Below are 26,720 nucleotides of genomic sequence, written 5' to 3'. Positions count from 1 at the left end.
GAAAGAATTTAAAAAAAGTGTGATTGTAGGCTACATGTTGTGTAGAAAATATTTATTCAAAACACTTTAAAAGAAAATGATAGGACTATTGTGCCATCCACCATCACCACCTTCCCCCACATTTCATTTGAAACATTTTAAAAAAGCATTAAATTAAGCTCTTCGCCTCAAAACTTGGAAAATTGGAAACAAATTCAACTAACAAATTAAAGCTTATTTTCGTGACATTATAGGCTACATTCTTATTTAATCTTTTTGTCTTTTAAAGCTTGTTTAGACGATTATGCTACAGCAAGCTCAATTTTTACAACACTCCCTCCCATTTAACAATTATAAAAGAATGAGAAGAAAATTGTTTCAAATAGTTATATTCAGCTGGCATCCACAAACCTTTCAACTATGACGTTATTTCCATGGAAACGCATCATTTAAAGGATTTAGAGAGCGATCAGTATGACGCCTCACCCCTTTTTTTAAGTTACTGTTTAGTACTGTTAGTGGTTTGACAGCTGGAACGCATCGCGCATGCGCAGAGCGAACAGAACTGAGCGAGCTCAAAGACGTTGTACATCTTCCTATGTGCGACGGCACCAAATGATGTGAGTTTCGCCGTTACCTTCTTTTACATCTTGTGTTCCTGGACCTTAATGGCGCTGGTCATCGTTCAACGGTCGCCAACCCCTAGTACAACCTCCAGTCCGTGCGTGTCGGTGAGTTTCTTATCTATTTCACCAGTTTTTCTCTACTTATTAAATGATTTTTATCCATGTCCGAGCTGTAGCGGCAGTTTGAGTGTTCACTGCGCATGCGTAGAACTATACCGAGCTTATCAGTGGTAGACATGCAACTAGCCGGTCACGCTTTGTTCTGTACAAGCGGTCGTAGTTTCATGTTTGATTTTTGCATGTTATTTTAAAATCACTAAAACAACACTCCATTAAGGTTGGCCAACTATTAGTGAACAGAGCGGTATTTTTTATTATTATAGTTTTGTGAGCTAGTTGAGCTAGTTGCTAGCTGCTGATCTGTAGTACGTGTACAGTTACAATCTATGTAGTAACGTTACCCTGTCATTCTGTTGCATTCAATTTATATAGACGGATCAATACTATAAATTCTGTTTTTGGAGGAAATGTCTTAGTTATACCTGAAATATGGCGAAAGGACACACACAAACATTTTTATGTTACTGTGTTAAAACTGTGTCACAAATACTGGTTAGAATCTGCGAATTTGTGGAAGCTTTGGCCTGATACAGTAGTGCAGTGACTAGGCTATTTGTCTCAACAACTGTTGCAATTTGATAAAGTAGCACAGCCCTGTGTGTTCACACCACTTTCCAGTTTCTCTGAATGTTTTCTCACAAATTCACTATTACCATCAGTGCATGATTTGTGTTTCAGCAGGCATATCTCATACATCTGTAATGTTTGCCTGTGTTGCACAGACTGACCATGCATTGTCTCATGTTTTACTTGTGCCTGTTGACAACTCTCTCTTTAATGCGCTTTAATGCACATTAAATAATGCTAAATAAAGCGTCAAAGAAAGAGATGGTAAAACTGTGGCTGTAATTATTTGTGTATATGTATTGTATACTGCAGAAATATTAAGCGTAGTATAGTTGTATACTATTCTGAACATATATGCCCATATGTCTAACCACTATTATGAGATCTGGACAACACAGCTTTACTTGAGATGAATGCGTTTGTTGATGACAAGGGGGTGATGGTGCATGAAAAGTGGGTTAGTTCTGTAAAGCTCACGTCATGATTTGTCGTGTCTTACGGTCCACAAGAAATAATTTTCAGTGACAGTAAGACTCTCACCATGAAATTCCAATATTTAAACTGTGAAATCTGTTCCTGTACCCCAATCCATCCTTTTCATTTTCAATTGGAATGAGTATTTAAATATGAGAGAATCTGATTTTTTTTAAACTGGTATACTGCACATTATATATATTTCTTCACATAGGCCTAGTACATATTTGAAACAATATAAGATGCAACAATGAACACTTAAAATATTAGTTTGCTTGTGCTACTTTCATGTTGCTTGACCATATTTATTATAAGTTGCACATTCAATTCAGTGAGTGCTATCTGGTTATTATCTCATAAATAAAAGAGCTTCATTTAAAAAAGTTGGCAGTCTGATCAAATAATAGGTCAAGATGGGTCTGACTTATTATTCAAGTCAACCCCCCCCATTATTCATTACCCCCCCCCCCCCCCCCCCAATTACCAGCTGCCCGTCATGTGACCCCATTGAGGCATCCATGTGAGTCATCTTGTGAGATGCCTCAAGGTTTTCCAGACAAAGTCCTCAGTGAACCTATCCCACAGAGCCTTATTAGTACGCCATGCTTGACGCCAGTTGTGATACATGTCCGCATGCAAACTTTATTTGCTGAGAGCTGGTATTGGATAAGCAAATTAGCCACTTTCTCAAATGTATTGAAATAAATTGGAAGTGAAGAGTTACAATGTTGCACATTCTCATATTACTAAAGCAGTATTCTTACAATATACTCACAGACACCTTAGTTCATGGCCCTGCAGTGCAGCGTATGACACACTGTTGTTTGCTGGTGAAGCATATTTTTGCATTTAGTATATGGTTATTGCAGTCTGAATTGTGCCTGACTACTTCTTATGTACCGTAAACAGTGTTGTTAAGAAGCACTGGGTTGTGACGTCCATATGCAGCATGGGTTGGCTGCCTGATCCCAGAGAGAAAGTGCTCTGGGATTGGGATTACTGAAACAGGCATCATGGATTAAACATAGCCTAGGCCGTTGTTGGCAGAGGAAGCCTGAAGCTTTGCAGTAATCACACGTCTATACTTGTGTGTGTGTGTGTGTGTGTGTGTGTGTGTGAGTGAGAAGGTTTAGTTTAGCAAGATATCAATCACTGGAAGACGGGGATGTGCGAGCCGCTTGATAAGCAGGCTTGACGCGTCATTATAGTAGACAAAAGATTATCTTTCTTAATGAGACTGCAGATGGAGGAGGTGTTTTGAATAAACATCCCCCCTCTATTTTGCTGGGTAATGATGTGTGTTGAGTGCCCATCCTCATCTTTATAATGGCCCTGATTGTATTCACAATTAAGTTCATCTACACTACTGTTCAAAAGTTTGCGGTCAGTAATATTGGGTTTTTTTTAGTTTTTTTTTTAAGAAATGAATACTTTTATTAAAGGGTACATAACATGCACAGTTTCACCTAATCTCATGTTAATCTTGAGTACCTATAGAGTAGTAGTGCATCCTTAATATCTCAAAAAAGTGTTTAGTTTTATTATATTTAGAAAAGAAAAATACAGCTTTCCGATTCTCTCCGGAAAAAGCCGAGGTCCTGGAGGCGGAGCTATAGAGTCAAGCGGTAGTGATTGATTTCCAGCAAAAGACAGAAATCTGATCCAGTTGTACTTACATGAATGGGGTCTTTTATCACTGGGACCGCTCCACGTTTTAATAGCAAACGATTTGCAAATCCAGCGTCGAGGCCTTGTTAATAAAACATTCGTCACTGAAACGACCAGAACACACAACCGCACTTCCTACACTCCGTTGCTGCCCCGGAAAAACAAACTGCATCCACTGTTCCTGTAACACTGGGTTCTTTGGAAAACTGAACACGGTAAGCTTTCCCTCACATCCAAATACACACTTTTTTGGAGACATTCTTGAACAAATCCTATGCAGCGCTGCCGATGATTTCCTGTTGAAGCGCGTTGATGTGCGCGGTCTCGCTCTCCTCTAGTCGACGTGCGCGCGGGCGAGCTTTTCCGAGAGAAATGCTCATATAAGGAGTTGCACTCTGATCTACGTCATTAGATCCACGATCTAAAAAAAAACAGCCGAAACTTGTACCAACCCGGAAGTAAGATTTTCAGCATAGAAATTCTCCGTTATTCGTCCAAAATATTATTTTTTAAAACTTTGCCCATGTTTAGCATGAGAATCCATCTCTTTAACACTGTAAACAACTCTGAATACATGAAACACCATTGTACCCCCCCCTTTAAGCAAGTATGCATTAAATTGATCAAAAGTGACAGTTAAGCCATGTATCATGTTTAAGATTTCTATTTCAGATACATGCTGTTCTTTTGCATTTTCTATTAATCAAAGAATACTGGGGGAAAAATGTATCATCGTTTCCACAAAAATATTAACCAGCACAACTGTTATCAACCTTGATAATAATAAGAAATGTTACTTGAGCAGCAAATCAACATGTCAACACAGTGATCATGTGACACTGAAGACTGAAGTAATGATCCTGAAATTCAGCTTTGCATCACAGGAATAAATTACATTTTAAAATATATTAAACTTTTGGCAGTCTTATCAAATAATCAAATGATGTTCAAATTGTGGTTGATATTGATTAGGAAACATCCTGCATACTACAAAAATTATATTAATAATATGCTGGTTTAAAAATAACGTTTAATCAACCTCAAATAGTTTGTTTATTGTCAAGCCTCACGATAAATTCATATTTTGCACAGTGTACATATACTGCATAGTGAAAAATAGTACAAGTATGGTAGTACATAATTCTGAATATTTAAAGGCCCTCTCACACCATGTTAACTATAAAGATTTTAAAATATGTTAAAAAAGAAAACTGTTTTTAAATTGTAATATTTCACAGTTTTACTGAATTTTTGTTCAAATAAATGCAGCATTGGTGTACCCTGGAAATCCAGAGTTCTCGCGAGAGCACATGTTGAATTTGCTCAGCCAGTTACTCTGGCGTCGAGTAATGATGCTCATTAAATATGCCCTTGTATCCGAGCTGCACCAATCACATCGGGTTATCTGATAGAGGCGGGCCAGAGGCGAGCTAAACATATGAAGACAGCGCTGTGACGTCAAAGTCATTAGTAAACATTGCAAGATGGCTATGGATGAACACCAATTGTTTGAAATGGCTTTGGTCGCTACAATGAACGAGTTAGACTTGGCTTTTTATCTAAAAGAGGAACAGAAGACGGCGCTCGAATCGTTCCTTTGCAATAAGGGCGTCTTTGCTGTTTTGCCGACCGGATACGGCAAGAGTCTAATCTACCAGTTAACTCCGCTGGTAGCTAAGCGTATGGGGCTTGTTGTGATTGATATGATCTGAAAAGTAATATGAATTGAATATTAATGACTATTATTATTATTATATTTTTTACATTATTTTCTAGTAGTCATATCATAGGAACTTGGTGTCTTTTCATGCGGCAGTTCACAGTTTGTTTTTGCTAAACTTGAAAATAATTATGAATTATTATTATAGGAAAAAGCATACAAAATCTATCAAAAAGTGGAGAAGCAGTATATTTCTAACACTGGGTGATATAATTTGTATGTAATTTCTGTAGTTTCCTGTCACTTGCTGGCTGATGCTAAAGTTTGATGGGAAAAATTAGCGCTTTATCAGCCTATCGTTGCAGATAGAGGTACAGGTAGGAGTACAATTACTGTAAGTTGAGTGGGTTGGATGTCATTCTGGACTACTGTAATCTGCTTGAGTGTACTCCACGTCTGACCATTGTATCTCTTTTTCTCTCATTCTCTTCCTATAGGAGGCAGGCAGTGCTGACGATGACCGGCGCTCTCAGCCCAGAAGGTACGTCCACAGGCCTGCATTTAACCTCATCTGTTCATCCACCAGCATGCTAAAATCCACATTTATCTCTCATATATAGCCACACTTGACTGGACCATCATTTTGTTTTTGAGGAAAACATTCACTTTAGTTTCGATCCATCTTATGCATTATCTCCACCAGGGGGAGTATTCTGAACGGTGCATGACTAATGACGGAACATGACCAATATTCAAACCTGAGTTTTTATTAATGTTTGGTTCATGTTCAGAATGGGTAACTACATTGTTTGATCTGCCTGTTTCGGCTAAATAATAGGACTAAGTGGAGTCAGTCTAAATAAAAGTCAGAGTGGAGGCCGATCTGTGATTTCAGACGAACTTGTGATTTCAACTGAAAATTTGAAATTAGTTAATTATTATTTGAGTGAAAGCAGGAAGATGATGACCTGAATTTTGACTACCTTACGTACGTGACTATGCAATCCAGTACACTACAGTATTTGCCAGTAAAATATTTGCATGATTATCAGTTTGCTGGATCTGAGGTCAGCAATATTTGTGTATTTTAGAGTACACACGTATGTAAGTGACATCAGACTTGTTTCTTTTGTATCCATCTCTTGTTCATAACATCCCCATTGTGGTTTGTGCTAAATCGGACTTCACATGAGAACCTATACATAGGCTCGCACGCAATTTGTTTTTTGCAGAATCATTCAAAAAAACTTCTACGCATTCCCTACCACTTGTGTTTTTATTTTGATTATTTAAATGTTTTAAATAAATTATTATTTAAATATTTTATATAAATAATAATGATACTATAAGCTAATAAACTTGTAGTAGTCTGAGTTCTACATTTTATTATATTTGACTATAATATTATATAATATATTTATAATATTAAACATTTGCTTTTGACGGTATTACATACTGTGAAGCTGTTTTTGAACTGATGCAAGACTTGTTATTCAATTATGAATAATCATATCTCTTCTATCGTCCATCAAAATATATTACATCATTTAAAATATATACAATAAAATATTAAATTAATAATAGTATATTAAAGGTTTTTGTTTATATATTACAATTATTATATATTAAATGTATATCTGCAGGTTCTGCCTGAGCCTGCCTATAGGACATTAAAGTACAAACTTGTGGAGGACTGCATTACATGGTTGACAGCGTAGGGCTTTCATTAGAAGGTCTGGACAGGATTCAGACTCCAGTCTAATTTGAATCATAAGTATCCTGGTGCATGATAACTATTCAATCTTAGTTATGCAACGCTGTTTGGCTTCCCACCACCAGTTGGAATCATCTGGGAGGGTCTTACATGACATCAGACTTTTGTTTGTGTAGTATCCAAGACAAAAACTAGAACCCCCAGGTCAAGCTTGAAAGGGACCCCAAAACTTGGCACTTTCAATGCCGTGCCACACATGTCCTCAATTACACGGCATGTTAGGTAATCCTATGATGACTATGATGTCATTTCCTTGCGTTATTCTCATATCTCTGAGCGCTGTGTGTGTGTTTTCATTTGCCTTTTCCCACTGGCACTGTGCAACAACCTGACCCTCGATGACATAACATTTGGCCTGAATTAAATATATCTTGCTGTGCATGATAATGTACGATTTCAACGGATGAGGAGGGATTCTCCAGTACACTCTGGAACACAAAAATAAATGCTTTTTAATTTAGCAGTGTTGCTGCCATGTACACTACCTTTCAAAAGTTTGCGGTTCGTTGGTAAGATATTTAATAAAAAAAGTATCTTATGCTCTCTAAGATAACATTTATTTGATCAAAAATACAGTAAAAACTGTAATATTATGAAATATTATTCCGACAACTGTTTTGTATCTTAAAAGATATGTGATGGCAAAGCTGAATATTCATCAGCCATTACTTAGTGTGACATGATCCTTCAGAAATCATTCTGCTGATTTGGTGCTCAGGAAAGATCTCTTATTATTATTAATGTTGAAAACAATTGTGCTGCTACAGTACATGTCTTTACTGTAACTTTTGATCAGTTTAATGCATTGTTGTTGAATAAAAGTATTAATTTCTTTAAACAAAAACAACAACATGGACTTTTGTCAATGACTTGTCATAATTTCACATCTCAGAAATGGTTAGGCCTATCACTTTTGAAACTAAAATGACTCACAATCATTACAACATGTGGTGTGTATCTTGGAGGAATTTTAAAATGGACTTGTAAAACCCAATGTGGTCAGAGAAGGATGTGGTTGATGAATAAAAACATGGTTAAAAGAAATCAAATGTATTAAAATACATAAGAACTACAACAAAAGTTGTAACTGCTAAAGAGATTTCAGAATCTGTATGTCTGAATTGTGTGTATTAGCAAGACTGTCATCATCAGCGTTTGCATTTATTGTTCTTTTTATGGGACTATTAAGTCATAGCAGGCCTGCAGTGCAGTTATTGTGTTTTTTTATGGAACTATTCAGTCTTAGCAGGCCTGCAATACATTTGCTTTGTGCACCGGCCTCATTCCAGCTACTCAAATTAGTCTTGGGGCTGGAGAAGGGGGTGGTTAAGAGAGAAAGCTGGAGATACAGGCACCAGGAAACAGAATCGAAAAATAGAAAATTTCAGAGATATTAAGGTGTCACAGCAGTGTGGCCGAACAGGTTTTTCTGGACCACTTACAAATATATGATTATGAGTACGTGTATATGAATTCGGTTGGCTGACCATTTGTCACTGGGCTGGGCAGAGCAAGTTTATTCATGCCTGAGTTTCTCTCATTTCACCTAGTTTATTTACAAGGTCACGTGTAATCATGTGTCAACCGGTGCTTCTGCTACACTATATAACGTGGTATATCTGTGGTGTAATTCATTGCAAATGAGTGCTTTCATAGTAGATAGCTTTGTTTATAATGGGAGTCATTTATTTATTCTTTATTTATATTTAAAATAACAGATTTTATTTTGCCATTTTTGTTCAGATAGTACATTTGGAGAGAGAACAGCGAAAGTGAGTGGGATGTGGGATCAGGATAGGACCAAGAGCCAGTTTTTGGATCCTCAAAAAACTCAAACTCATCAAAACTTTGCACATTTTGAATTCAGTAGATGTTTAGTCACAGGTGTGCATTTATTGGCTTATATTTATTTACGGTAGCTTTGAACATATCTCACCCAGTGATATTTTAAATGTATTCATGTTTAGACTTTTTGAGATGTACATTTATAATAATAATAGACAAAAGTCTTTTTTGGAAAGAAATTAACACTTTTATTCAACGCATTCAATTGATCAAAAGTTACAGTAAAGACATTTAGCATTTTTGTGTTTTGTTTTTAACTTGTGTTACACAATGTGAAGCTGTTTATGCACTTGATATCAGACTTTTCATTTTATAATCCGATCTTTGTCTTTTACACACACACACACACACACACACACACACACACACACACATATATATATATATATATATATATATATATATATATATATATATATATATATATATATATATATATATAATTTAATATATCATTAAAATAAAAAATAATTTAGATTTTTTTTCATTTGTGAAGAATCTAAGAATCTGGGTTGAATTTCCCGCAGCAACAACAACTGAATTGTGACTTCCTGTCACCGTAATAAAATGACTCATGCCGCAATATAAGATTTTGGTCATACCGCCCACAGGATTTCCCATGTGGCTGACCATTTTTTAATAGAGTGTAGTAAAAAATTGTTATCAGACACGTTCCCAGCTCCAAGTATAGGAAACAGCTGGCTCTTAAGAACACTGCGGTCATGGAATGGGGGTAATCAAGGGAGCATCCATTATCTAGGAAGCACTAGTGACCTTTTCCAGGACATTGCATGCAAGACGGCAGCCGTTGCACAACACGGACTCAAAATTTTGTAAACATGACATGACAACAGCAACATCTCAAATTACCAGCCAAGGGAGTCAAATGGGAAAACTCTGATATAAACACAGCTTACTCAACCCTGACTGCGTTAACAGCCTGGAGATGTTTGTGAAAAGGCTTCAGATGTTATACTGTCACGAGAACAAATGCATTGCAACGGGGAATGTGATGTATTTTCACGTAAGGAGATGGGTGTGTTGATCCCATCAACCTTAAGCACGTAGAACCTACGTCATGCATTCACGTGTGTGCCAGTTCTGTCTTAGATTTAGATTTAAGTATAGGTTTACATAAAATTCACTCAGACAGACATGTAGAATAGCAAGCTCTAAACAAGCAGTCTTAATGGGTTTAAGTGAACAATCGACTAGCATCTCATTATTGATTCCCAGCTGTCCGATTTTGTTGATCTGAAGTCTTTCTCTGCACTGACTGATGTCTATCTGTCAAACCCAGACATCTTGTCTGTTACTGTTCTGTGTCAAACTACCCAGGTTCCTCTCTCAAGCCGTCATGCAAATGTCTTGATGACGTTAAGTCGTATAAGGCTTTTATTGAGATATCTTCTTTGAAATCGCAGTGGTGTGTGTTTAGTTTACACCTTACCTTGCTTTCAAGTCTCCAAAGATGAAAAATATCCTTGAATCAAAGAATGACAGTATGTAAAACTCACTCGGATATTTGGATGAGAGATTTACAGTGTTTGTCGCGTTGTGCCTTTTTAAACAAGATTGATTTTCCCAATGGTCTGGGTCAAGTCATCGCCTTTGACAAGAACACAGAAAAAAATAGACTGAGTCTTGTGACGGGCCAAATATGCGGTTTGCAAAGAATAAACCTTCTCTTCTAATGAATCGGGAAGTAAGCGTTTATCAATTTTGAAATGTGATTACTGATGTATTTTAAGTATTTAGTTCCTGTCAGTAAATATTGGTGGCAGGCCAAGTCATTCACTTTGATTTACATAACAGTGATGTTCTGAATGTCTGTGGTCCTCCAACAAACTATTTTGTGACTTCAGAATCAAACCTAAAGTATCTGTTGAGATTCTTATGATATGATTTTTGTTTCAAGGCCTGCTATTCATGTACCTTTTCCACTCTGTATGAAAACAAAGGCATTGTTTGGTTTTATGTGTTCACTTACATAAGACAGGCCATGGCCTAAATAAACTATTATTTAGGCCATGTCTAGAGACTGAGTATGTTCACCTGTGTGAAACCATATTGTCTCTCTACTCTCTGAGAACTTTATCACTCAGTCCTCAATTGACCAAGTCCTTTGATTACAACATTTCTCAAGGTCTTAAAAGAACTTTGTGTGAATCTCACAAACCTGTAAACTGAAGCATTCCTCCTTTTTTTTTTTTTTTTTTTTTAACCTCAAATTCAAATGATGAAGGTGAGTTTTTATAAAATAATGTAAAAAAATTTTTTTTTTTAATGTTTTATTAACAAAGTTCGGGAGGAGCACGTTCAGATAACTAACCTAACTAACACGAGAGGAGCACATTCAGTTAATCAACGCAATTAGTGAGATAAGAAGTTTATATACAGCAGACTTGCGTCTGTTCCATGTCAGTTTTCCAGCATCCCTCCACCACCCCATCTCCTCATTTCTTACTATTCCCATCCCAACCTGGGATGCTCTGGGAGTGCGGGGCACTCTGGAATTGGGACCCTCGGAGCTCTCCCCTCGGACAGCAAGCCAAATATGCATTACCTTTACTCTATGTAATTGTGAACTCGTGAAATGACAATTAAACACGTGCCACCACACTGAAATTTAGAAAAATCTATTATTTGAATATATAATTTTAGTAATATCTCAAATCAAAAAAATTAAGGCTTTACAGATGTGTGGCCAAGTGTAAATGTGATGTGCGTACCCCATCAGATAGGAATCCAGTCCACCAAGATTCATAAAGTAACCAAGTGTAAATTTCTAGAGATAGAAAGTGAGGTAAATATTTTAATGGTTGGCACACATGGTAGGCAGCTTTTGGTGTTTTTGGACTCTCCACTCAGTTTGACTCAGTTTATTGCTTTGGCTTTGGCAAGATGCCAGCATTGATTATGAACTGATGGTGGATCTCATAACAAACCTAAATGAAGCTAAACTGAGCTCTTACGTCAAAACTTGAATTTGATTTGAATGTTGTTTGGGTTTGCAGTTTTACACTGATGGGTAACATGTTTCGACCACAGATTTTGCATATGTCCAAGACCCCAGACAGACAGACTCAAATAAAATATATATAAAAAAGGCTTTATGCAAAAAAGAGATGTGAAAAATGAAATATGACCTTGACATGTTGTCAGATTCACCCATAAACACACTTGCAGCTCGTTGGCAGTTTAAACCTGGCTTGCTAAATGTTTTTATTTCCCCCTGTCCCTATGTCCTTTTTAAACCTCAGCTATTCATAGAGCTACTTGACTGCTCATGGAAAACAACTGTCTGATGTGAAGGATGCACTGAAGTGCACTCCAGGCTCGTGATTTCGCAGCTGAGGTCGTATTCCCGCGCTGCGCGGTTCCGTGTCCTTGCGCGGGTGTCTGAAGTGTCGGCCGTCTGTGGAGTCCTGCAGTGGACCCTTCCTGAAGCACATGTCTGCAGCTCCTCCTCTCTTCTGTTCAAGCATTAGTGCGCCGCACCGCAGTTCTTACACACGGAGTTGTGTGAGTGAAGCGGCTCGCCGTCGCCGGCTCATGCCAAAGCAAATGCACATGTAGACTTTGTTTTTGTAGCTTTATACGTTCTCATTTGTAGTTTTACGCTTGTTTAGGGGCAATGTTTACTGGGTTTAAACGAAACGGTTAACTTCTGGGGACTGTTTTTTATTTTATTTTTATCAACCATTACGTTATTTTAAGGCCACGTTGGTGTCCTTTTAAGGCCTTATGGACGGATCATTTTAAAACTATTTTAGCAGACTGGACAAGCACCCGATTTATTTATTTTTGGTAGGTTTTTAGTACTTGGGTAATATGATGGCTGAAGAGGGGTCTATCTAAGGATATCCGGCTCTCCGGTCCTCCGTCATGACCCTGGAGAGTGTGGCGATCACGGAGAGCTCGAGCTCCTCTGCCCGGGGATTCTGCTCCTGTTGCGGGGCGAAAATAATGCCGTACTTCTCCGACAACGCGGTCGCTTCTCAAAACCAGATCAACCAGCTGTGAGTAATGCTCAACTGTTATGCACCACATTTATAAGCATAGTAAGTCGCCATAGATTCTTAAGTGTTTATACTATATAATTTATTTGTGCGATTTGTTTCATTACTGTACTGACTCTGATAATAATCAAGAATATAACTTTCACACGGATGCAATTAGTGACGGTAAATACACTGCGAAATACTTCTCGTCACATCAGTTAGCAGAAGTGGATGTTTCACAAGCCTTTGACGTAGTTGTGTGTTGTGGAAGATGACAGGAGAGAGAGAGGTGATTCACTAACCTGTCGACGGGATTAACTCATGGATGAGTCGTACAATAACCGTGCCTCAACTTTTTTACTATAACCATATAAAGTCATGGACTTATTTTAATGGTGTGTCTAGTAACAACGCACTATGTAATGGCATGTTTTAGATGTAGTAGGTAATATATTTTTTTTTTATGTTTGTCTAATTCATATGCAAAATATATAGGCTACATTACCGTTCAAAAGTTTGTTTTCGTCAACTCAGTTCAAGTTAATTTGAAAAGTGCTTTCACAATATATATTGTTTCAAAACAGCTTTGCAGAAAATGTTTGTTTCAATGTTACAATTTAGGAAGTATTCTGTTATCAGTCAGATTTATCAAAATTCTTGATTTCTTTACAAAAAGTCAATTATTCTCACCAAGGCTGCATTTTATTTGATCAAAAATATAGTAAAACAGATATATCATTACAATTTAACTGTTTTAATATATTTTAAAATGTAATTTCTTCCTGTGATGCAAAGCTGAAATTTCAGCATCATTACTCCAGTCTTCAGTGTCACATGATCCTTCAGAAATCATTCTAATATGCTGATTTGCTGCTCAAGAAACATTTATTAATATTATCAATGTTGTAAACAGTTGTGCTGCTTTATAATTTTGTGGAAACTAGTTTTTCTCAGAATTATGTATAGAAAGTTCAAAAGAAACATTTGGAATAGAAATGATTTGTAACAAACGTCTTTACTGTCACAATTTCAATGCCATCCTTGTTAGACACAAATATTTATTTCTTTAAAAAAAAAAAAAAAACAGTTTCTGACCACAAACATTTGAACGGTAGTGTATAATTTTATTTGCAGTGCAAAATTACAGAGCCCCTTAAAGGGACCTGAAGAATAAAAAATTAAATGGGAGGGGAAATGATTTTGCATTCTCTCAGAAATGTTTTGCGTTCCCCTGAGAAACTTTGCGTTCACTCACAAAGAACACAAACATTTTTGTGAGGGAACGCAAAGTTTCTCAGTTTGTGTTTTTACAGCCTTGTGATCTTTATTTGATGAAAAGACCAAGTGTAAATGTCCTCCAAGTTGGTTTTGAGTTGAGACTGATGACAATGTTATTCAGGAAGTGGTTTGAGACACGTACAAAAGATTTGACTTCAGTTCTGCAAAATGTTGTTGTCCAGCATTAGCATCATCAAAAATGTGAACTTGGTTAAATTTGCATATTGTGGGGGTATTTGAGATATGATTGGTATCTGTTTACAGGTCTGTGGTCAAGTGTAAATTTGATGTGCGTACCCCATCAGATAGCAATCCAGTCCACCAATATTCATAAAGTAACCAAGTGTAAATTTCTGGAGATAAAAAGTGAGGCAATCTTTTAATGGTTGGCACACATGGTAGGCAGCTTTTGGTGTTTTTGGACTCTCCACTCAGTTAGACTTTTTATTGCTTTGGCTTTGGCAAGATGCCAGCATTGATTATGAAAACCTGATGGTGGATCTCATAACAAACCTAACTGGAGCTAAACTGAGCTCTTACGTCAAAACTTGAATTTGATTTGAATGAGGTTCTCTCTAAATTTTGCATGTTGTTTGCGTTTGCTGTTTTACACTGACAGGTAACATGTTTCGACCACAGATTTTGCATATGTCCAAGACCCCAGACAGCTTGAAACCTCAAAATAAACAGCATGTACTAAATCCAATTTGCTACACCCCACCAGACTGTGAAATCTTTTGAGTCAGGCCTAAACTCCAGTCGATTGGGCATAGAGGAGAGATGTATGGCTCTGTTTTTAGACTGACTAAGCAGTCATCTGACATTTGTCAATAGCATTACAGCATAATTTGTTTTTTTTCTCCTTATGCAGAGGAATCAGTACTGATGTTATTTATACTGTGTTAATAGGAAAGACTTGATCACTGGGGTAGAGTTGTTTTATCTTGTAAACCAATAGTAGATATGGGTAATTTCATTTTCAGTGAACCGTAATCCAAATTTTTAATCCGTCAGATAGAGCAGGTGATACCTGATGGGAATTTCCATGATAATATGTGAGCATATAAAAACCTCCATTACTCCTCATTCACTGCCAAAGCAAACAGAGCTAAGAATAGGCCTGTGTTTGTTTGTCAGTGAGCTTTAATGATTAACCTGGCTGGGAAATTACAAGTGTGAGATACTGGAAGGAAGTTGAACTGTGTGTTGAAATTTGCAGTGAGAAACAGAATTGCTGTATTCCTTTACTTCAAACAGTCAGTGACGTAGAAGCATGTGTTTCCAAGTCAAGTATGCACTTGATGCGCTTAAGGGTTGGTATCGTCATGAGGAAATCTGATGTAGTTTGTTCTTCTGTTGAATTACGAGACATAGTTGGTTTGGCTATGGAACCCAGAGATCATTCTCAAGATTCTCCCATATTTCCAAGTTCTTTGGGAGCGAGAACTATGCTGTACTATGCTATCTGACTTTTAAAAATGGAATAACATAAGCAGCTAGTTGTATACACTTCTGTTGTCTCAATCTAGCAATGTTTATGGGTAGAAAATAGAAATGATATATGAAAACACACAAAACTGGATTCAGACCAGTGTAATTTTACTGTTGTTTATACTATTTTTATATTTATTAATATTTTAAATGTATCTTTTATTTTTATACTTTGTTTTCATTTAATTTAAGTTTAGTCATTTAATTTTGCTTTTATAATTTATTAATTTTTATATATATATAGATGTATATGTGGATATAGATATAGATATAGATATATAGCTTTAGTTTAGTTTTAGAAATTTTAGCTTATTTGTTTCAGTTAATTGCCAGTGCAACATTTTTAAGTGTAAGTTTTTCATCTAATGTTTTTATTTTATTTCAGCTTTTTCAATTACCAAAACATTTTATAACCGGATTATAGGGTCGTATAAAATAATGAACAGGTTCATTATTTAATTTGAGCTTCTAAGGTGTACAAATAAATAACACTTTCTAAGCAACTCCTTTAAAAAAAAAACCCCAAAACAAATTGACTTAATTTCTACCAACCTAATCTTATTTTGAACTCGTTTTCGTGGAAAGTGCCTGAACGCTTAGGTAAAGCATATTGTTCAAAATTGAAATATTTTGATATTTAAGATTATGTTTTAATTTGATCTATTTCATAGTGAAAAGAGTGGTTCAGTTAGTCATCATGACTTCAACTGGTCACCCATGTGGACCAATTAGAAAGCAGGACTGTGAACTTGAATAGTTCCCTGCCGTCTCGTTTAATTTTAAAAACTAGGCCTGTACTGTCAAAGTTTTGATCTAGTGTTTGTCTTTATTTGAGTTTTCCAAACCTGGCTGTATTAGTGGCAAGGGGGCTAATTTGTATTTCAGAAGGTGACAAAATTCCATCTACTTCTCTCACTCTGAATCTTTATCAGGCCTGAACTCATAAGGCCTTCAGCCCGGACCTATATTTATCCCTTCCCTAGTGGGAGAGTGACTAATATGGCCAGGGACAGGTGGGGGTCAGGCATCTTTGTTGCATGGCTCTCAACGACCCCTTACATAGTGATGATTGTGTCTGTGCCCTAGCAACTACTGTCCAGTGCCTCATGCCAAAAGATGACCCTCCCACCCTCTTCTCTTTCTCTCTCCCTATGCTGCTGTGTGTAGACGAGCGCAGGCAGGTCGTCTATTTCCTCTGTCTGACCTATCTGGATTCTCTTCTTTTTTCTCTCGTGTGTGTATGCCCTTACATGTCTGCCTCAGTGAAATGCCAGTGGGTGGAAATTGCATCACATGGCCCTGGTGCTCTATCCACTCTCTGAACACGGATACTTGTGCTGCAAAAAACAGCCCGGCACAGTGTCCCGGGTCATATTCTTGACACATCACTGAAGTGGTGTCTGCACCCACGGTGCCTTTAGTAGACTTAATTTTGCACTAATCACGATCAGTATATGAATAGTTCATGTCAAGTACTTATGGTAAATGCTATACTCAAACTATTTTAAATGCCATTTCATGTGTATATGTATATATGTGTGTATATATCTCAGCTGCTCATGTAGAATGATAGTTTAACTATGTTGGGTTGAATACGTGCAAACTGCAGGACAGTCAATAATCTTATCAGACCTTGATGTTCTTTGCAGTCTGCATAGTTTCTGCTGTCTTGAACAAAATTACAAAGTTTTGTCCCAAGCGCTCTTCCAGCTGTTACGTGAGATGATATACAGTAGCTACCAACACTGTAAAAGTCCATCAGCATTCATTCACTCTGCTGTTTATTTTTAGGTGTGTAAAATTAGCCACGACCCTGTATCAGCCTGCAGCTCATATCCCCTCATATGCTGATAGATGTGCAAAGTGCAGAGCAAGAAAAGAGACTGTTTGCACTATACTCTAATTTTCTGCCTACTGTAGCTTAGTCACTGTCATGCTCCTGCTTCCTATAAAAGTACTCCATAAAGCAGTTTTATCAGCTCAAAAAAATAACTAAATTAACATTTGATCACACCTTCCAAAGGTGAGTGTGCCTCATATACTGGCTATAAATATTTCTCTCTGGCTATGAAACTGTATTTGGCATTTTTAATTAAAATGTTTGGTAAAACAAATGTTTTTTTTTTGCAGATTTAAAAAGTCTATTTTGCTCACCAAGGCTTATTTGATCAAAAATACAGTTAAACAGTAATATTGTGAAATTTTACTGATTAAAATAACTGTCTTTAAAACTGCGCCTGTCACAAAAACATGAAGGCACATTGTTTTGTCCAATATTTCTTTTATTTTGGTGGTTTTATTTAAGATAACATTTAGGAGAAAACACTTCAGGCATCCTAGATAAACTTCTGATAGTCAGGGTTTAGTCAATTTTCTATCATTTTGGTCTAAACGTGTTTTGTTCTTAGTTTAGTTCAACCTCCAAATAAACTTTTTAAAACATTTTCGGTTTGTATTTGGTGCTTAGCGAGTGTTAACTTTGGACCCTCGGGTCGGCTGTTAAATTAAGAGACCATGAGATCGAACTGAGACTAGAGAGTGGAGGAAACAGCTGGGTCAGAGGTGACTGGGATGTGGGAAATGAGCTCAGCTGGGGCTGATGGGGTTTTTTTTTTCTTTGTTTTTATTTGGGGAGTGACTGCCCCGGGCTTCTTGCGTTCCCTCAATTCTGCAATCCTTCCTCCCTCAAAACGCTGAGACAGAGGGCTGGTGTTTCCGCAGAAATACCCAGATTCCTCAGAAGTTACTCCGAGGATGCTTTTCAGAGACAGACGTGGAAAGTCCAAAGCTTTTGGCATGTAATACAGGAACAGCGGTTTATGAGCGAGACCACTAGTCACTGTAAGTGTCGAGATGAAGGTGGTGCTTCGTAATGACTGCTGTTTCGGGTCAAACGTCTCCCAGCTCTGTAACTGAGCCGCTGCAGCATGAGCCCCTTCACATATTTTACAATGCCACTTTGAGGTCAGAGATTGAGCCTCTTAATGTACTGATAGCGCAAGTGCTCAAACGCAGATGTGAATGCTTGGTCATCCTGTTATATCAATTTGGTGTGTGCTTTTGCGTCACTGTGGTAGTGACAGTTACTTCCAGAAATCAAATGCCTGTGACATTTAAAATGTATCTAGACATATTATGTTGACTATTTAACTAGCCTTTTCTATTTTAGTATATGTATAATATATTAAATAATCAATATACAATATGTTGTAAAGTCTCTGCTTTCTCTCTCTGTCACTGTTCTTGTCATCAGTATCAGCGAGAACTTCCTAACCGTCAAAGGTGCCGCTCTCTTCCTCCCTCGGGGAAATGGCTCCTCTTCTTCATCACCCTGCATCACTCAGCGGCGGAACAAACACACAGGTATGAAACCTCACGAAAGGATCTCTTGACGCAGTTTGTGCTATTCTCTCTGGCTGTCAGACGCAGCTTAACATATGAACATATGTTATGGAATCTGTCTCTCTTGTTTTCAGTTTTGAACTCTTGAACATTGAACTCTTCCATGTGGCAATGCATAAGACTGACCTTGAGATGAAGGATTTTGTCACTCAAGAATGTTTGTGTGCATGTATTTGCATGCATGTTGATAGACATACTGCTGTGCTTGCAGATATACCACATTGATTTCATTATGAGACCCATTAGCTTACAGGAATGCATTATGAAGGGACCCTAGGGTCCGTCAGTCATTGTATAATACAGTATACGACAGACTTTATTCATCTTTATTTGTCTTCAAACATAAATTGAATGAATTTTATTGCATTAGATAACAAAATATCAAATTAAGTTGTATTTATTTTAAAGAAAAAAAATAAGCACAGTTTCCTATTAAAATGTTTTAGATGATCGCAATTTCTGTTTCATGCCAACTCTAAGGGTTCAAAAAGTTTTTGTGCCCTCTCTATGCAACTTCTATCAATCATACTTGTTTTTAACTCTCCATCTGGTTTAATATTTTAATATTTCTATTCATGATTTACAAACCCATGCGTAATCGCACACTAGCCAGACAAGGAGCGTGTCTTGTATGGGATGAAGTGAAATTGGCCTCTGGGTAATTTTCACTGAAGCATGCAAATGTCACAACACTATTATCTGGAAGGTTTATGGTTGTTATTGGTTCCTTCACAGGTGACCTTCAGCTGCATTTACAGACCATGTTCACCCTGCTGCGCCCAGAGGACACCATCCGCCTGGTAACTACCATCATCCAGACCTAATTAATCAAACCACATGCATCAGAATGCTGATCGTCTCTGATTCTGTCTATCACAGGCTGTCCGGTTAGAAAGCGCCTACACCCTGCGTACACGGTACATGGTGATCGTCTCAACCAATGGTAGACAGGACACAGAAGAAAATGTGGTGCTGGGAATGGACTTCAGCAATTCAGACCGGTCAGTATAATGCAGACACACTGATAAGTTCGTTTTGCATTTGTTAATGTTGAAGGTGGTGCTCATAATATGTGATGCGTTTCCTGTAGCACTTGCACAGTTGGGCTGGTTTTACCCTTGTGGAGCGATACACTTATACACTTGGATGGAGACGGGTGAGGCATAACATGCATGCACAAACCAGTTCTGCATTTTTAAACAAAACTTTTACAGAGTATTCAGACTGAAAGTGATGTTTTCCTCTCATTAGTGGCTTCAGTGTGTCCACCGTTAGCCGAGTCCATGTCTTCAAACCAGTCTCAGTGCAGGCCATGTGGTGAGTGTCTATAAAGACAGCTTTTTTGCAATTTCATACTTTTTTTATGTAAGGTTAATGTATTTTCTCTCTTGCACATACTCTTAGGTCAGCCTTGCAGTCTCTGCATAAGGTTTGCGAGGTGGCCCGATGTCATAACTACTACCCCGGCAGTCTCTTCCTGACCTGGGTCAGTTACTATCAGAGCCGTGTGTCCTCCGACCAGCACTGCATCAATGAGTGGAACGCCATGCGAGACGTGCAGTCCTACCGTGCAGACTCACCCGTGCTGTTCACCGATGTGTGAGTAATGTTTTCAACATTTATAATAGAAAACAGTCATTTTAAATTTCAAACTTCAGAAAATCTTAATGACCCCAAACCTTTGATCGACAGTGTATGGTTTTGTGGAAATAGGGTTCAGAGTCCTTATGAAACAAGGGTATTGTTATTGTGCTTTCCATATTTAGGGCCAAGTTGATGTTGTTTACAAAACTCAAGTCCTTCTATAGTCAATAGGTGTGAATAGCAGTGTTTGGGTTGTAAATCAATCCTTGTTTTTGGAATATCGAGACATGTGCATGCACACTCACAAAGTTCAATCATATAGGGCAAGTTTGCATCAGAGTAAGACAAGGAGGCATGGCGTTCCCTGAATAGATTGACGTGTTATTGCCAAATCGATGAGACGACCTCTAACTTCTTCGATGCACAGCGGCCTGATGGTGTAATCCATGTTGTTGCTTGGACTGCAGGAGGGAATTTCCCCTCAGTTGGAGGCACACACACATGCATGTGTTTATAACATACACAACTTCAGCCTCTTGCTTTTTATAGCTCCACGCCGAGATAGTGATTTAGAGTTGGAAAAATGGGCGAGATGGATAGGTAGCCTGGCGGATGGATGGAAACAGGTGGCTTGAGAAGGGGAGTGAAAATTGTCTATCTAGTATATACTTTGGACTCTGTGACCCTGAAAGAGGACAGTGAGGTTGCGCCATAGAGATAGTGTTTTCCTCGAGAGTTGAGAGGTCTTTAGTGAAGCGGATCTGTTCTTTTTAGACATCCTGTGAAATGGTGCCCATTGAATGCTTCTGAATTAGGTTAACTGAGAGAGCTAAGGTATTGTCTTTGTCTCCATAGCTTAAGATTTAGTATGGTCACTTTGCGTGGATATAAATAGGAACATAATGGGATTATAATTCCACACACTGTCACTTCTTTTTTTCCAAGTTTTCATAAAAGGTCAATCAAGCTGGCATGTGTAAACATGTTTAACTTTCCTGCATAGGGGCTTTTCACGCCTCGGAGTGCCCTTGTGCGCACAGCCACCATCTGAGGGTGTCGACCTACATTGCATAGCAGTGTTTTTAAGGTTACTGGTAGTGATTAAGATCACAGTGCAGTCTCCTGGTAGCCAATCAGTGCCTTGTTTTGGTATCAGTGAAGAGACATTTGTCCCGTGGTGCACCCAACACCAGAGGCCTAGGGATGACGCACATTTACCATTAATATTTGCACATACTGCAACCGAGCTGGGAATTGATTTCAAATTGTTTAATTTAAACAAAGGCTTTGTTCTGAAGTCTCTGGGTTTTGTAGCTCCACTCGAACAATACCACACAGACATACAAAAATCATATGAGGTGAGGCACACCTCACATTGAGACCAAACTGGATGATTTATGATTCTGGGTTTCATGTATGCAGGCCAACTGAGAGAGAACGCACAGAGAGACTGATTAAGACCCGTTTGAGAGAGATCATGATGCAGAAGGACCTGGAGAACGTTACTTCAAAAGAGGTACAAACATCCATTGTGCATATAGTATGCAATCTTAAAAGTCTTCTTGGTTTGATACCTTGTGTAAAATCCACCAAAATCTGAATGTCTTAAATAATACCAGCAGATCTTGAGGTTCATGTCAAAAAATGTTAACACATGTATTGGATAACTTTTTTTCTTCAGATTCGGACAGAGCTAGAGATGCAGATGGTTTGCAACCTGCGCGAGTTCAAGGAGTTCATCGATAATGAGATGATTGTCATCCTTGGCCAGATGGACAGCCCCACCGAGATCTTCGACCATGTCTATCTGGTTGGTCTCCTACCCACTTGTCTATACCTCTCAATGAAAAGGACTAATCTCCTACAGACATTAGGGAAGGGGTGTTCAATCATGCTACTGAAGAGTCACTGTCCTGCAGAGTTTAGCTATAACCTCAATTAAACACCCGAACCGGCTAATCAAGGTCTTCGTGCCTACTTCCAAACTTCCATGCAGGTGTGTTGGAGCTAATCTCTGCAGGACGTTGGCCCTCCAGGAGCAGGTTTGGACACCCCTGCTTCAGTACCATCAACCAATCAATTTCTTTTTATGTTTCCAGGGATCAGAGTGGAATGCCTCTAACCTTGAGGAGCTCCAGAACAGTGGGTAAGTGACACTGTTATTCCAGGCCACTGTTTTTAAACGAATACATCCGCTCGGCTGTATGTATTCATTGTTTATTTTACCACCCCACTTCCTCAGAGTTCGCTACATCCTGAATGTGACGCGAGAGATTGATAATTTCTTCCCCGGGCTTTTCGAGTATCACAACATCCGAGTGTATGACGAGGAGGCCACAAACCTCTTGGAGTATTGGAATGACACCTACAAGTTCATTTCCAAGGCCAAGTAAGTAGGAAAAACTGGCTTCTGAAGTTCTGGTTCTTCGATGGTGTTTCACCAAAGTTTTGCGATCCAGGAAAGCTGGGGTGAAGTGTCTGGTACACTGTAAGATGGGAGTGAGTCGTTCTGCCTCCACCGTGATCGCATACGCTATGAAGGAGTACGGCTGGGACCTGGAGAGAGCCTTTGACCATGTGAAGGAACGGCGCACTGTCACCAAACCAAACCCATCCTTCATGAAGCAGCTGGAAGAGTACCAGGGTATCCTGCTAGCCAGGTATGGGCCATACACACAGAGCTTGAAGTCAGATGCTTATTCATATTTCATTTAATCCAACACGCCCTTACCTTTTAAAAAAAAAAAGCCAAAGAATAGTCTTACTGATACACATTGACTTAAGGATTAAATGTAATACTTTTGCTCTTATAAAAAAAAAAGGTCAACAGAGACCAAGTTTGGAGTTTCCATTGAGTAAATGCTTCTGTATTTTGACTCAATGGCATTGAGTTTCGTCACCATTGTGATCTAATGCATGTGCATTATGCTGGTCTCTCCACATTCCTTTTGTTGTGCAGCTTTCGCTGTCATACTTGCTTTCGTGTTTGTATTCCCATTCACACACCCAGAGCTAATTGTATGTTTGAAATATAGGTCACCACCCTCAGTGATTCACCTGACATTTAATGTTTCTTCCACATTGATGAAAGACGCTCGTCTGACACTCTTGTCCATCTTTCTCTCTTGCTTTTTCATTCCTCTAGCAAACAGAGGCATAACAAGCTGTGGCGTTCCCACTCAGATAGTGATCTGTCGGAGGGTCACGAGCTGCTGTGCAAGGCACCTCGCTCGCTGGACAGCTCGGACCCACATAACAACAACGGTCCTCCTTCCATCCAGCAGATGCTAGGCATTGCTGTGCTAGAGTCCCTTACCCATCCACAGCCTGTTACAGGCAACACCCATATCAAATCGGGTGAGCTGCCACACGAGGACCCCTTCCTCCCGCCTCGCCCCAGACAACGAGCAGCTACAGTGGTGCCTGAGCAGAATATGGCAAAGAACTCTCGTAAGAACCTTGCGGTGATTGAGCCAGTTGCTCGTCGCCACCCTCCTCCCTCTCTACACGTTCTCGCTCCTCCTCTTTCGCCAGAGGAGAGAGAGGGCAATACAACTCCAGACCTCGGCGCCCAGTCGTCTCACCAAGTGCCTGAGCCAAAAACAGATACTGTTGAGTTGTCCCCTGACACTCCTGATCAAAATGACTCTTATCAAGTGTCACAAAGCTTAGAACTTTGTCTGGAAAGGGCTGTCAGTAAAGATGAAGGGAATCTGCCTTCTCCAAGCACGCCCGAGGCTGACAGCCCCTCAGGAGCCCCTTCGATTCCCGAGCTGGACTCCAGTGATGATAACAACAACCCTAACGCTGCAGATCTGGTAGCAGCAGATGACTCTGTGCATGTCGGAGCATCCCGTCTTAGCACAGATAGCATTGACTTCTTTAGTGCCAGAGAGAAGTTCCTCTGCCTGTCCCAGGACAATCACCCTCGCTCATTTTCCGAAATGGCTGCTCTGCAGCCACCTCAATCCAGATGCACCCCTCCCTTGGATGATCCCAGTGAGGAAACGGATGAGGTAAGAGTTTACGCTCACTTCAAAGATCATTGTACTTCCTGATTTGTCATTCTGAAAGATAAATGATAAAACATGAATGGAATGACTCATTTATTGATCTAAAAGTAAAGGCACAGGAAGTATATAGAAGTGATACCAGTACAACACTGCCTCTTGCTGGTGTAAACTGGAAAATGTCCAATATGAAAGGAAGATCTTTTGGACTTTTTTTTTTTGTGTGATAATTTTCTGTCAATTTTAGAGGTTGACGGCTACATTCCCCTTTCTTGAAAAAAAAAAACAAAAACAAAAAACACAGAGCAATTCTGCCTTACAATTTTGTGAGTCATGGAAGAGAGTTAGTTGAGGGTGCTTAAATGACATGAACTGAATGAAAATAATTAAATTTTTTGGCTGAACCATTCCTTTGATGTGGTAATATTTATGTTAATGTGGGAAGCTCTCTTGATTTAAAAGTATTTTCTCTCTTCTCATCCCTAGTGCCACTCCCACTCAGAGACCAATAGCGATGCAGTGCCCCACCCCCTTCACCATGATAACAATGTGTGTGTGCGTCATATAGTTACTGAACTGGAATCCATATCACACACCTGCAGTCCACCACCGGCACGCAACTCACCTCAAACTGCAACACTGGAGGAGGTGGATGGGCAAATTTCTTCAGCTCCTCACTCTCCCTCCGACAGGCCCTCAGGATCTGTGCGCCGGGCCACCGAGCAGTTGGAGCTTATACTACGTCAGGGTCAAGAGGTTCCTCGCTCTCCTCTTCCTTCCCCATGTTTGGACTGTTCTGATCTGCAGTCTTTCTCCGGTAAGCCAGAGGGCACCGTGGCCCCGACCTGCACTGAGACCCAAAAGACTACAGACGGAAAAACAGGCGACACCAAAGTGCTTGATGATGAGGACTCTGGTATAATCCCTGATCCTTCCTTCTCACTGTATCTTGAAGGGAGTGTTTCAGTGGAGGCTGACCAGATCACTTTGAACCCCACTCTTGAGCCCAGCTCTGGTTCTTCCTCTGTGTTGTGGCTAGAAGGCGTGACCGAGCTGGAGACGGATGTAGACGACCTGTTGAGGCCCCAATTTCGGCTAGCACGTAGCAGTGAGGACTTGCAGAAGATCCAGGAGACTCTCCGAGAGCTCCAGGCGTTCTTATACGAGGCTGGAGGACTGGAGGCCTGCAATGGACAAGTTGAGGAGAACCAGCCGCTCAAGGGCCAGTGGAACTCATTAGATGGGGAGCAACGCTTGGAGCCCAAAGCACCTGCGATGTGGCAGAGAGCCATGGAAATCGAGGCCCGCATCAGACAGGCCGGTCTAACCCCTCCCTCACTCATGAAACGCTCAGCCTCACTTGCTAAACTTGACCGGCTAGAGCTGTCTACTAACGACTTGAGCGACTGGGACTTCCATCCGGCAAACACGGGGTTTCATCAACCTTCTTCTTCCTCTTTATCCACCTTTCACTCCTTGCCACTGACCCACAGCCATGATGACGCCCATAAGAAGCAGCGTGTTCTACCTCAGAGCCCTTCCACCCCTGATTCCACTGTCCATTTGATAGAGGCGGACAGGAATGAAGGCTCCGCCCACTTCTCACCCTCATTGCAGATAATGCAAGTGGGTGGAGCCAGTCCCCCTGAACACTCCCCCGTCCAGCCCACCAATTCCGTGTCCACACGACAACAACATGTAAAGACTTATCCCGTTCGCCGTTTGCGCAAAGCGTCAGACAAGAAAAAGACAGTCACTGTTTTGTACAACACCATGTGACCATTACTGAACTTTCACATGCTGCTTTTATCGGCATGAAGGACTATCTCAGACTGCAACAAATTCAAGTTTCGTTCAGTGAAGTCTAAGCTAAATTTGTACGCTAAAGATGTATGCTACTGTAGGTGCGAATGAGAACGTGAGTGAGTGTGTCAGTTTTGTGTTCAGAATCTTTCAGGTAGCAACTCAAACAATAGGGTTGTTTCTTAAAACATGCACTTTACTCTCTTGTTTTTCTTTTTTACGGTTTTCTTTTATTTTTTTAGATAGCATTTTTATTTGAGTATTTTTGCACTGGCTTGTTCGGTAGAGTTGACTGTATGTCTGACAGCATGTGGATTCATTATTCTGTTTGAAATCAAGGTAAACTTGATCAACTTTTTTTATCCTGTGGTTTAGCTGTGACTTGTAAAATAAAACTGCACTATTTTAATTATTTTTGTCAAGTCATTTATTCTG

General features: G+C 39.3%; 2 protein-coding genes across 3 annotated transcripts in view; one reads left to right on the top strand and one right to left on the bottom strand.

Moving 5' to 3' along the window:
- The window catches only part of clip3 (CAP-GLY domain containing linker protein 3), a 769,717-nt gene that overhangs the window by 327,268 nt on the left and 415,729 nt on the right, over positions 1 to 26,720 (bottom strand). The gene's annotated exons all lie outside the window — the stretch shown is intronic.
- On the top strand, positions 537 to 26,694 carry ssh2a (slingshot protein phosphatase 2a). Of its 2 annotated transcripts, XM_079885995.1 has the most exons (15): positions 537 to 710; positions 5,592 to 5,635; positions 18,740 to 18,849; positions 19,624 to 19,688; positions 19,768 to 19,889; positions 19,979 to 20,044; positions 20,140 to 20,205; positions 20,293 to 20,487; positions 21,895 to 21,988; positions 22,154 to 22,282; positions 22,572 to 22,618; positions 22,715 to 22,861; positions 22,932 to 23,132; positions 23,618 to 24,488; positions 24,969 to 26,694. In XM_079885995.1, the coding sequence occupies exons 1-15, from the start codon at positions 648 to 650 to the stop codon at positions 26,259 to 26,261; spliced, it is 3,513 nt and encodes a 1,170-aa protein (XP_079742121.1). In that variant the 5' UTR covers positions 537 to 647; the 3' UTR covers positions 26,262 to 26,694. The 2 variants fall into 2 exon arrangements, with proteins under 2 accessions (XP_079742121.1, XP_079742120.1); XM_079885994.1 differs by lacking the exons at positions 537 to 710; positions 5,592 to 5,635 and adding an exon at positions 12,049 to 12,735.

This window comes from Squalius cephalus (genome assembly GCF_949319135.1).
Source record: "Squalius cephalus genome assembly, chromosome: 11".
NCBI classification, from domain to species: Eukaryota; Metazoa; Chordata; class Actinopteri; order Cypriniformes; family Leuciscidae; genus Squalius; species Squalius cephalus.
Note: the sequence above shows the minus strand (reverse complement) of the source record. Positions and strands in the feature narration are given on the sequence as shown.